Below are 12,598 nucleotides of genomic sequence, written 5' to 3' on the forward strand. Positions count from 1 at the left end.
CTTTTTTTTTTTTTCAATCCACTTTCCCACTTTTGCTTCCTTCCCCAAACATGGAATACAGAACTCAAGCCTCCAAAACAGCTAGCTCTGCCAGCCAACCCAACAAGAAGGGAAATTATTTTTAATGTAAATACTCTGTGGAGTCACCACTTGTAAAGCCTCCAAGCCTGAAAGCCTGGGTGATGAACAAGCATGTCCTGACTCATTCGCGCAGCAGCCCAACCTCTGGGCCAAGTTTGTTAACGCCATTTACATAACAAGTGCCCACTTCACAGAAAACAGAATTATTATTCTTATGCTGAGCCATCCTTCACTTGTGGAGCCATTTCCATTTTAGATGCAACCTTCCATTCAACAAACATTTATTTTGGATCCAGCAGCCACAAGTGGAGAGCCTATCATGAACCAGGCATGTTTATGAATTATCCCATTTATTACATGCACAGTTCCTCTCTGTATATGAATGTGGGCAAGAGTTTGGTCATCTGAATCTGGCTTCTCTGGCCCTTGCTAGTTGATGGGCTGGTCACTTCATCTCTCTGAACACCAGTTTCCTTACCTATGAGATCGCAATGTATTACCTATGTCACAAAGGTTGCAGTGAAGATTAAGTAAAATAATGGAAGTGCACAGTACATGTTTTGTATTATTATTCCTGTTTTACTGATAAGAAAAAAGCTTTTGAGGTGTTGAATAGTTGCCTGAAACTGCACAGGTAAGTAGGGGCAGCAAGAAAATTCACATGCTCATCAGAAGGCACCCAAATTCCACATTGTTCTGTCTTCTTACTGCCACCCCACTTTGTGTCCCCACAAGACCCTCAAGAAGCTGGCGTGGAGGAACTGGACACTGAAGAAGTTAAATGACAGAGCCACATTCAGAGCCCAGTTTTGCAGAAGTTGTGCCCGCCTATTAAAGACAGCTTGGAAAATAATGGGAAAACAAAAAATTGTCTATAACCTTAACCCCAGTCCCAACCACAGCCACATTATGGGGTATTTTGTTCTCTTAATGGAGAGTTACGCTTGTTTCTTAAGTAGTTTGTAATCACACTACAACTATAGTGCTAAACTCTTTGTTTTCAGCTTATATTGTAGATATTTACACATAATTTTATACTTTCTATGAATAATTTCTGATGGCTGTAGAGAAGATATCTGAGTTTATTTACCTTTTCCAGCACGGTAGGATATTCATGCCTTTCCCTTTTTCTCACTATTAATAAAAATACTGTTGCATGTATTTCAGAATGCTTCTTGTGGATAGATTCCCCTGAAGTAGAATCACTGAGTCAAGGATAATTTACACAGTAAAATTGACCCTTTTTAGATATAAAGTCTTATAGCTACCCCCACAATTGAGATATGGATTATTTCCATCACCCCAGAAAGTTTCCCAGCATGCCTTTGTCATCCATCTCCTCCCATGACCCTAAGCCACTTTCGCAACTACTGATCTGTTTTCTGTCCATGTATTTTTTTTTTTCTGGATACCATATGAATGGAATTAGCCTTTTGAGTTGGGCTTTTTGCCCTTAACGTAATGCTTTGAGATTCATCCATGTTGTGGTGTGTTATCAGTAGTTTGTTCCTTTTTATTGCAGTGTAGTATTTAATTGTACGGATGTATTATGATGTGTCCGTTGACTACTGATGGATATTTGGATTGTTTCTATGGATGACTGTGAATAACATTTTTATAAATATTTGCATATAGGTTTTTATTTGAGCATAAAGTTTAATTTCTCTTGGGTAAATGCCAAAGAGTGGAATTGCTGGATTGATAGTAAGTGTATATTTAGCTTTGTAAGAATCTGTCAAACTGTTTTCCAAAGTTGGTGAAACATTTTGTATTCTCATAGGCAATTATGAGAGTTCTAATCATTCCACATTTTTTTTTGGTTTTTTTTTTTTGAGACGGCGTCTCGCTCTGTCGCCCAGGCTGGAGTGCAGTGGCCTGATCTTGGCTCACTGCAAGCTGCACCTCCCAGGTTCACGCCGTTCTCCTGCCTCAGCCTCCTGAGTAGCTGGACTACAGGCACCCACCACCACGCCCAGCTACTTTTTGTATTTTAGTAGAGATGGGGTTTCACCATGTTAGCCAGGATGGTCTCAATCTCCTGACCTCGTGATCCACCCACCTCGGCCTCCCAAAGTGCTAGGATTACAGGCACGAGCCACCATGCCCGGGGCCTCGTTCCACATTTTTATCAGCACTTGATACTGTCAGGGTTTGTTTGTTGGTTTGCTATTCAAATAGGGATCTAATGGCTATCTCGCTGTGGTTCACATTTGCATTTCCTTAATGACTAATGATGCTGAGAACCCTTTCGTGTGCTCATTTCCACCCATATCTCTTCTTTGGCGAATTGCCTGTGCAAATCTTTTGACCACTTTTTAAATTCAGTTGTTTGGTTTTTTTCTTAGTGACTAATGAGAGTTCTTTATATATTCTGTAAACAAATCCTCTATCAGATTTTATTTTTTTCAAATATTTTCTCCCAGTCTGTGCCTTGTCATTTCATTTTCTTAACAGTATTTTTCAGAGAAGATTTTGAACAAATAAGTTTTTGTTTTGATTAAGCCCAGTTCATCAACTTTTTATCCTATGAATCATCTTATCTAAGAAATCTTTGCCTATGTCACAGTCACAAAGATTTTCTCCTAGGTTTCCTTCAGAAGTTTTATAGCTTTAGGTCTACGTTTAGGTCAGTGATCCACTTTGAGTTAATTTTTGTGTGTGGTGAGACGTGTGGGTTGAACTTCATTTTTTTTTGCACATGAATGTCCAGTTCCAGTATTCTCTGCTGAATTGACTAGATATGTGTGGATCTATTTTTGCTCTATCTATCCCGTTCCACTGATCTATGCATTCTGTCATTGCAGCTATTTTGTCATTACCATAGCCTTGATTACTGTAGCTTTGTAAGAAGTCTTGACCTAAGATAATAAGTCCTCCAACTTTGTTCTTCTTTTTCAAAATTGTTTGGCTAGTTTCCATTGCTTACAATTTCATATAAATATTATAATCAGCTTGTCATTTTCTCAAAAAGGCCTTCTAGGCTTTTGATTGTGATTGTGTCAAATCTATAAACCAATTTGCAGAGAGATGGCATCTCAACACCATTGGCTCTTCCAAGCCTGAAATGATATCTCTGTCCATTTATTTAGGTCTCTGATTTTCCTTAAGGTTCTTAATACAATTTGTCAAATTAAAAGTTGGTTTTCTGCTTCCTTGCTAGGGTGTTGAGCACATGGCTGTGCCCTTTTGGATAACAGATTCACATGTTTCCTGCAAAAAACTCTACTAGTTTACACTTTTTCTCTATTGTGTTTTATTTCCCAAGTATCTGGCTCCCTCTTTTCCACACTCCATGGCTTATAATGCATTGCCTTATTTATTTAATAGGTTTTAACTCTTTATCAAAATATACACACCGAAAACTATATATAGTTTATGTATATACTGTACATCTTGATAAATGCCCGCAAGGTCAAGAAACAGAACATCAGCAGCACCCTGAAAGCCTGTTTGTGACCCCTTCCAATCCTGACAGCAAGGAGAACCACTATTCCAACTCCTAGCCATAAGTAGTTTTGTTATGGCTTAGCATTTCATTGCAGTAAGGGACCTTCTAGGCTTCTCACTCCAGGTTCCTAAAATGTGTCTGGCCTCCTCACTGTGCTCCTTTCCCTTCTGAGCTTCTGTTAGCACCTAGAATGCCCACTTCCTCTTCTGCCTTCTCCCTTCTTCTTCCTTCTTTCAGCTTCCTTTAAATTTTTTTAAAATTATTTGTTTTTATTTTTATTTATTTTTTTACAGACAGGATCTTGCTCTGTTGCCCAGGCTGGAGTACAGTGGCATGATCATAGCTCACTGCAGTCTCAAACTGCTAGGCTCAAGTGATCCTCCTGCCTTAGCCACCTGAATAGTTGGGATGACAGGGGCACATCTCCATGGCTGGCTAATTTTTTAATATTTTTTGTAGAGATGGGGTCTCCCTATGTTGCCTAGGCTGGTCTTGAACTCCTGGCCTCATGCCATCCTCTCACCTCAGCCTCCCAAAGTGTTGGGATTCCAGGTGTGAGCCATCCCACCCTCTTTCAGCTTCCTTGAAGTGTCCTCATTTTTTCCAGCTCAGTTTAAGTTTCGTCTGTGCTGGGAAGCCTTTCCCTCCTCCTCCTCTCCCTGGCTTCCTTTAGCATTGGACTTTCCTTCATTAACACTCCTGTCATGGCGTATTGAAGTTGCTGTTTCCATTTGACTATAAGCTCTTTGAGGTCTGGAACTAGCTTTTCTGTGGACCCAGTGCCTTCTGTGGGGCCTGGCATGCAGTAAGAGATCAGTGATTGAATGCTGGATGAATGTTGAGTGTCTAGGAAACTGATTCCCCAAAAGGCTAATCCCTTTGTTCACAATAGGTCTCCTGGCTGTCAGTCCTCACTGGCTTCTTTTCAAACTTCTTTTCCTCCTCATGTTGGGGGGCTCTTTTGTGATTTATTTATTTTTTATTTCCATGCTGCCTCTGGAGCAAGTGAGAAAATATCATAGCTCTTTTGGCTGTTTTATCCACCATTATGATGATAAGTAAGAGAGGATCATACCCTTTACTCTTCATCTGTCATAAGAGAGCAATAGCTTTTAACCTGTAAGGTCTGTGAATCCAGTCTCCTATTTCAATAGCAAGTGTGCAGGTATAGAAGACGGTCAGCAGTGTTTAAATCCTTCATTTATTCATGCTGCTACGGACGCATTTTGGGATGCCCGTTCACCATTACTAAGAAGGTGACCATATCCCAGTGTTTGTTGCTCTGTATCAAGGTCTAGCTGCTCCTAAAAATGATGACTGGGAGTGTTTTTGTGTAGAGTTGGCACCACAGTGGCTGAGTATGAAAAATGCAGAGTCCTTCATACAGACTGTATTCAGCTGTGCCTCAGTCTGAAGACTGGATAAATTTCAGATAGTGGAGCAGTAAAGGGAGAATAGGGATCTGATTGACTTTAAACACCAATGTGGCTCAAATAACGATTGGAGTGGTTTATATCTACCAGAATAGATGGCAGGTTTTACAAACCCTCAAAAGACAAACCCACCTATTGGTCATTTGAGTTCTCTGTTCTGATTGACTCAGGTCTAATGGGGGAACTTAACCATCTTAACCGTCATCTTAGACTAGACTAACCCAGCCAACCAGGGGATGTTGATGGGGGAGCTGGTAGGGGGGAAGGTTAAAGGTTGTTCTGGAGAAGGAAGAATAGCTGAGGCCAAAAGGGGAAGCGTCCAGGAGGAGCAGCCCTCGAGGGTCATCAGTGAAAGGAGCAGAGAGGAGTATGATGGGCTGGAGGGAGGGGGTTTCAGGTGCATGGGCCAAAGTGGGCAAAACCTTGGACATTTGTCTGTGTGCATCTGGGCTTCCCCAGTCCAGGCTATGTCTCTTCGAAGCCCCTGTGGAATCCCTCCCTAGTGGTTTTGTGAGTGTGCCCCAGGTACACATGGCAAGGGGAATGCCTCTGATTCAGGCCGTGACTCCTGGAGAGGGGCCAGTGCCCTGCATGACCAGGGCAGGACTGGGCAGAAAGACTGGTGTACCCATCCACCTTCTGTCCTTCAGGAGAAGATTGGCTGGCGAAAAGATGCACTGCATTTGCTGGTGTTCACAACGGATGATGTGCCCCACATCGCATTGGATGGAAAATTGGGAGGCCTGGTGCAGCCACACGATGGCCAGTGCCACCTAAACGAGGCCAACGAGTACACTGCATCCAACCAGATGGTGAGTGCTGGGGACCAGACCCCCCTTCCCTGATGCCTCTCCTGTGACCCTGCCCATGGTCTTAGTACTTGCCCAGCCTTGAAACCTTCTTCTGGCCCTCAGTATTCACTGGCTTTCTGATCCATTCTTGGTGTTGGGTTTCATTATTCAATCTTCTCCAACTGGGTTTCCAGAACTCCTAATTGACTTACAACATTTCTCAGGGATTTCTGTAGCTTGTTCATCTTTCTGCCAATGTGCGTCTAAATGGGGAGTGTTTGGTTGGGATACGGGTGGCCCAGGGGAAACAGGATAGATCTCATAGTGGCGAGGGTATCTTAAAGGAGGGTGGGTGCTGTGCCCCTGCAGAAGTCACAACTGGTATAGAAGTTATAGGGCAGGACTTCCTGACTTCTAGACATGGGCTCCCAGAGGTGGTGAGTTGCCTGTCAGTGTCAGTAGTGAGCAGAAGTGTTCTGCATGGAATAAGAGGTCCCAAGGACCATCTACTCCCAACAGTCTATAACCACAACTATGCAATTTAAAAGAATTTGTGCAAAATTTCAAACATATATAATAATAGACAAGTAAAATGAACCCTACATGCCCATTATCCAGACCCAACAATGATCAAGATCTTGCATACTCACTATGCAATTTTCCCCACAAAATCTGCACCCTTTTCTTTCTCAAATCCATTCTGGTGGCCAAAGAGGAATTCTTCCCAATTTTCTCCCTTAGAGAAGCCCATTTTCTCCAGTTTCAAGAGGTGGTCAGTGCCCAAGCCTTCCATCTTGTCTAGGAATAATGGAATCTGAAAAAAGGACTATAACTGTAGGACCTCACCAGATGCGGACTCCTGTACCCATCATTATTCTTCAAAATCCCTCAGGACACTGTTAAACTGCCTCTCAGCTTCCTCTCTTCCTCCTCTTTCTGCACCTCTGCCCCATGGCCCAACTTTTAGTCCAGAGCTCTGCACCCTCCTCTGCCCATCTGAGCCACAAGCAGGATGAAGCAGGACCTGTGGGGGATGTTGGCAGACCTAAGCTTTAGGCATAGGAGAAGGAAAATAGGGCAAGGAGGCAGAGAGGAAAAGTCTTAGAGGAGAGAGGAAAGGTAAGAGGCACCGATGACAGAGGGTAGCATGTGGTGGCTGTTCTCTAGGGCGTCCCCACTCGTCCCCCTCCCTGCTGAAAGGATGGAGACACAGACAAGATATGGAAAACCTCCACTCATCACCTCTCCACTCTGGGGTGAGAGCAGTGAATCTAGTTTGGTGGATGCCAGAGGGTCCTTTCCTTGAGGGTCTCCTCTACTCAGTTCCTCAGTTCAGGAGCTACCAAGAAGGCTTAGTTATTAAGGGACTCTAACGGGCCACCTAAGGAAAAGGTGCTTCCCTGGCAAATGCTGGCTGCTGACTGTGCATTGGAGCCAGGTGCTGGTATTTACACCTGTTAGGAATATCATAGCCTTGACTTTTGCCTTGGCCTTAGGACTATCCATCCCTTGCCTTGCTTGGAGAGAAATTGGCAGAGAACAACATCAACCTCATCTTTGCAGTGACGAAAAACCATTATATGCTGTACAAGGTATGCTGGGAGGGAGGGAGGCTAGTGATTGGTGGGGTGAAGAGGGTGGTGAGGAGTGTTTACAACTCTGCCTATATGGGGGAAATTCAAAGGAGGGGTGGAATATAGCCCAGTCTTGATCTAATGGAAAATAATAGGAGGAAACAATTACGCATTCGCATAGCAGTGAATACCTTACAAGAAATTTGAACATATAGCATCTAATCTGATTCTGAGAAAAACCTTGAAAATAGCATGAATTCCCATTTTTTTGGGTGATGAATTGGAAACAGAGAGGCACACTCTACTAGAGAAGGAAAATATAAAATGAAATGAAGATATACACAAAGAAAAATAAGGCATCTCATCAGGCTACGTCACTAATCTCGGTATTCCAGAGCTTTATGCCTGAGCCTGCAGACTATAGGAGACCAGTGGGCTAGTCTGGCGCAGAAATTCCCAAAGAAACCAATAAATGTCCTGAGTGAATACAGCAGTCTGCATGTGGATCTGTTCCATTTAAAGAAACTGTTCCTGGGTCACCCTGGACTGCCCCATTTAGTCTGGGGCAGGAATTCCCAAAGAAACAAATAAGTGTCCTGAGTGAATAGAGCAGTCTGGGTATGGATCTGTTCCGTCTAAAGAAACTGTTCCTGGGTCACCCTGGACTATCTTCAAAAACTCCCCACATGAACGTGCTCCTCACAGTCACAGATGAGCCAAGTTTGAATTACAGATCTCCTCGGTGTGCTCATGTAAGCTAAATGTAAACTCGCCTCTGAGATTCTTTTACGTGATGAAGCAATGAGAACTTAATCTGGAATCCCTCTCCACCCTCCACCCCCAGAACAGCTGGCCATAGTTCCCTCTCCTTCTTGCTCTTGAATGTCCACAAAAGAACCTTTGTCTGACTGTGTTTTTCTATTGCTCCTGCCTGAGATTATCACTGATAAAATGCCACTTAATATTTTCTTGAGTTCTTTATCCTCCTTTAGTCCAAATCAATGTTAGAAGATGAAACAAGGGAGAAGGATTGTTTTTCTTTTTTTGTTTAGTGGAAGATAACAGGATAAAGCCTATCAGGGCATGGTGGTGTGCGCCTACAATCCCAGCTACCGGGGAGGCTGAGGCAGGAGAATCTCTTGAACCCGGGAGGCAGAGGTTGCCATAAGCCAAGATTGCGCAACTGCACTCCAGCCTGGGGGACAGAGCGAGATCTGTCGCAAAAACAAACAAACAAACAAACAAAAAGCTATTCACTTACAAATAAGGTTTTATGTTTTTAGAGGGCTCAATTGCACAGACTGTATTGGGTTTCCAGATATTTCCAGAGGGAAGAAGTCCACATTGGCTTAAGCATCCTTCCTGAGAGCTAGATACACCTTGCTTGGGGGAGGAAGCCCATCCAGTCCCAAGGCAGGCAGAGGGTGGTGGATGTCTCTGTCACTGTTAGAAGTGGAAGACTCAGGAGTTAGTACAGATGAAAGAGGAAAGGAGGGTACTTCAAGGCTGCCCCTTTGCCACAGGACCTCAGAGGTCCGTGGGAGGGCACCATTCGTATCTCAGCTTCCTGTTAAAGAAAGGGTCTATACTTGAGACCCTTGGAAAAGTTGCCCTTTTCACTCCTTCTGAATAGATTGAGCAGATCCTGAAAGCTGAACCTGTGAATACCTCAGAGACCAGGGGAGAGATGGCAAGAAACTGTCAGGAGCTGTCGACCTTAGAAGATGGGCTTTTAGAGAGCTGTCTGTTACCGTGGGAGGGGTGGGGTCTTAAGACATTATCTTTTAGAGAAAGATCTTGTGAGCACCTTTCCTATGGATCTATAGGGCTGGATATTCCACAGCCTACTGCAACAACTCTTCCTCTGTGCCATTTCTTCTTGCTTTTCCCTTTGGGATCTTCTTCAGTTCATGGTGGGAGAAGGTGGCAGGATATGGTTCTAGGAGTCTTTACTGTTCTAGCCCAGTGTAGCAATGCTCACTCTGATGGTTGGCCGGGCAAAATGAACTTATTTCTTTTCTTTACTTTTTTTCCCAAGAATTTTACAGCCTTGATACCTGGAACAACGGTGGAGATTTTAGACGGAGACTCCAAAAATATTATTCAACTGATTATTAATGCATATAATGTAAGTCACCAGTTTCTTCCCCCACTGTCACCTCCCTTCCACCCCCTCCCACTGAGGCCCTGCAGCTGCCGCGGGCTCAGGTGGGCAGTTCACCGTGCTGCTCTTCTTGGCTCTGCTCCCCCGTCGCCTTGAGTTTGGTATCTTCTTCCTGCTTCACTCAGGTTCAGGGTGGAGAAACCCTTCCTGCTTGATGAGTCTCCCTCTCACCTCTGCCATCTTGACTCTCATCTGCAGATCTCAGTGAGCCAAGGAGTGGCTCAGACTCAGGCTGGCGGCCTGGGAAGTGCTTAGGTTCTGACACCTCACGTAGGCAGGCAGTGGTATTCTCCACCTATCCGGTGCCCAGGCTAATGCTGCCACCGTATTCCCTGCCTGAGGGAGCAGAGCATCCACCAGCCACAGGACCACGCTGCAAAAAGTGAAAAGCTTGCACACTGAGCTCACCTCACAGTGGCAGGATGGGAATCCCTCAGGCTCATGGAGCTCAGCGTAGAGCTGCAGACTAACATGGGAGAATCGACAATCCATTTTTTTGTTTTTGTTTTTAATTTTAAAATATAGATAGAGAGATGAGGTCTCACTATGTTGCCCTGGTTGGTCTGATCTTGAACTCCTGGAAGCAGTCCTCCCACCTCAGCTTCCCAAAGTGCTGGCTTTAAAGGCATGAGCCATCATGCCTGGCCAAAGAATCAATGTTTTGCCTACTTACTTAGGATGTGATTGTAATGAAGTCCTTTCAGAGGGTTTGTGAATGGGGCTATTAAATTCTATGCTATTGTAACATATCATGTGAAATTGGCCCTAATACAATAAGTGCAAGTTCTTATAGATGTGGTTTAGGAATCACTTTCACATTCCAAGCCACGCATCCACAGACTCACTTCCCAAGCCTTTCCCTTCCCTACCCTCCTTTCCCTCAATTCATGACACTCCAGAAGTACTTGACTCAGACCTACCTTCTCTCAGGCAAATGGCAGGCAGAGCTCTTGTGCTGGGAAGTGTGGACCCTCTGCTATCCCTTCCCTTGTGGGTCCCAAGATGGTTATGGCATCCATTGCCTACCCACCTGCTCAAGGGGCCAGGTAATTTCTAAATTGGCATTCAGAGTGCATCTTCCTGTTAAAACTAAGTTATACACAAAGTGTGGCTTAAGGAACATTATTAATCCTAAACTTAGGTAAAATAGGTTTTTCCGGCTAACCTGGGAACCTAACGAATCAGTATGGCATCACACATCTGTGAGAAAAGTCATCTTGCCTTCCCAGTAGTGACTGACTACAAATGAGTATTTGGAGCTCGGCCTTTCCCAATGTTGGCCTTGTCCACCTGCCGATGTGGCCCTGTTTTGAGTTACAAAGTACTGCCCAGCTAGGGGGAACCCTGGGGCTTGGGGTGTGGCCAGCCCTGCGCTTAGTTCCCTGGAGCCTCAGTGTCCTAAAGGCGACCGGGTGGACAGCAGTGAGGATTTTTGGCCTGTTTTTCCTTCCTTCCTTCCCCCTTCCCACTGCCCCCATCTGTTGTAGCCAAGGGTCCTCTTGCTCTCACAGGTTCAGATACTCCTGGAACTTCCTATTGTGAGAAACTGAAGACTTCCTTCTCTCCTACCCCATTGCCCTCATACTAGCATCCTCTTTTCTATTCTCTGGCCCTTAGAGCCTCACCAGATCCCATAGGCACTTCAGAACCCAGAGTGCAGTGAGACAGGGTTTCCTAATTAACTTTACACCGTAGTGACTTTCAGATTCCATGGTGAGTGATTTGCTTTATACTTCAGGAAGGGGGGGAACATGTAAGCTGGTTATGTGGGCACAATAGGTCTGCTGAAGCGTGACACCCAGAGAGGGTTTGGGATGTGAGCCTGCGTGGGAAGGAGGGGCAGCCTGTGAATGTCACCCTCTTTCCTGGGGTGAGCTGGTGTGAGCTGTGAGCCTCTTGGGTCTCAAGCTCTGGACACTGAACTAAGAGAACCAAATCAAGAGCCAGAACCCCTACCTTGCCACTCTCCCCTTCCCTCTGAGGATGCCAGAGCTGGGAGACCCCATGGGGCAGAAGGTGCACTGCTGCTGGACCCACTTTCACAGGCAGGGAGGCCACCGCTTGCCTCCTGCTGAGTCAGGGCCTTTGGGAAGAAATGGCTGAAGAGCAGCTCATCTGGGCTCTGTTGAGTGGGGTGAGGTCCCTCTTGAAGGCTTTTGCGGAGGGGCCACTTGTCAGCATTTCTTCATCAGCCACCTCCTGAATTCAGAGCTCTGGGGCTCCCCAAGAGCATTGGCTGGTGAAGGCCCAGGCCCCCTGCTCCTGGCGGCTTTGATATCAGAAGGCATCATGGCGCACAGTTCCATAGACCTGGTTGGGCAGCCTTGCAGCAGCAGGGAAGGCACACTGCTCAGCCAGCTTCTATGTGACTGGCAGGTTCTGTGTGTCTGTGCTCCTGCTGGGACCGCTGAAAACCAGGGAGCAGGAGGCTTTCTTATTTGTTCCCTGCATGGGATCTCATAAGTCCTTAGCCCTGAGCAGGATTTCTCATATATCTACATTCATTTTCTTAGTGGAAATCCAGGGACCCAGGGTCAAGGAGTGAGAAGGGAAGGCATTCCCTGTGTGGTAGGCAGAGGCCAGGAGAGGAGTGTGGATCCCTCCCTGCTGATGGGGAGTAGGGAGCAGGGATGAGTACAGGGAACAATCGTTCTGGGCTGGAGCTGCTTTTGGAACCTGGAACAAATTCCCAGAGGAACTGTGGGAACCTAGCACTGTCGCTTGATTCTGCGAGTTAAACTGGTTCCTGTAAGCAAACATGTTGTGAAATGAAGCTGATGACTTATGAATGTACTTTGAAACTCAGCACTTTTAAAAATGAGTGATTATGACCAGGCGTGATGGCTCACACCTGTAATTCCGGTGATTTGGGAGGCCAAGCTGGGAGGATCCCTTGAGGCCAGGAGTTTGAAACCAGCTTGGTCAACATAGTGAGACCTAGCTTCTACAAAAAATTTTGTAAAAATTAGCTGGGCATGCTACTTGGGAGGCTGGGGCAGGAAGATCGCTTGAGCCCAGGAGTTCAAGGCTGCAGTGAGCTGTGATCGTATCACTGTGCTCCAGCCTGGGTGACAGACAGAGTGAGTCTCTGTCTCTCTCTCTCTTTT

The 12,598-nt window shown here is 45.4% G+C and overlaps 1 protein-coding gene across 2 annotated transcripts in view; it reads left to right on the top strand.

Annotated features, from left to right (window-relative positions):
- The window catches only part of ITGB5 (integrin subunit beta 5), a 123,517-nt gene that overhangs the window by 60,694 nt on the left and 50,225 nt on the right, over positions 1-12,598 (top strand). For both annotated transcript variants that reach the window (XM_032149979.2, XM_032149980.2), the window contains exons 6-8: positions 5,613-5,774; positions 7,250-7,345; positions 9,366-9,455. In XM_032149979.2, the coding sequence (XP_032005870.1) occupies positions 5,613-5,774; positions 7,250-7,345; positions 9,366-9,455 (348 nt within the window). The remainder of the gene's footprint in view (positions 1-5,612; positions 5,775-7,249; positions 7,346-9,365; positions 9,456-12,598) is intronic.

The sequence above is a fragment of the Hylobates moloch genome, unplaced genomic scaffold (genome assembly GCF_009828535.3).
Source record: "Hylobates moloch isolate HMO894 unplaced genomic scaffold, HMol_V3 SCAFFOLD_4, whole genome shotgun sequence".
Classification (NCBI taxonomy): Eukaryota; Metazoa; Chordata; class Mammalia; order Primates; family Hylobatidae; genus Hylobates; species Hylobates moloch.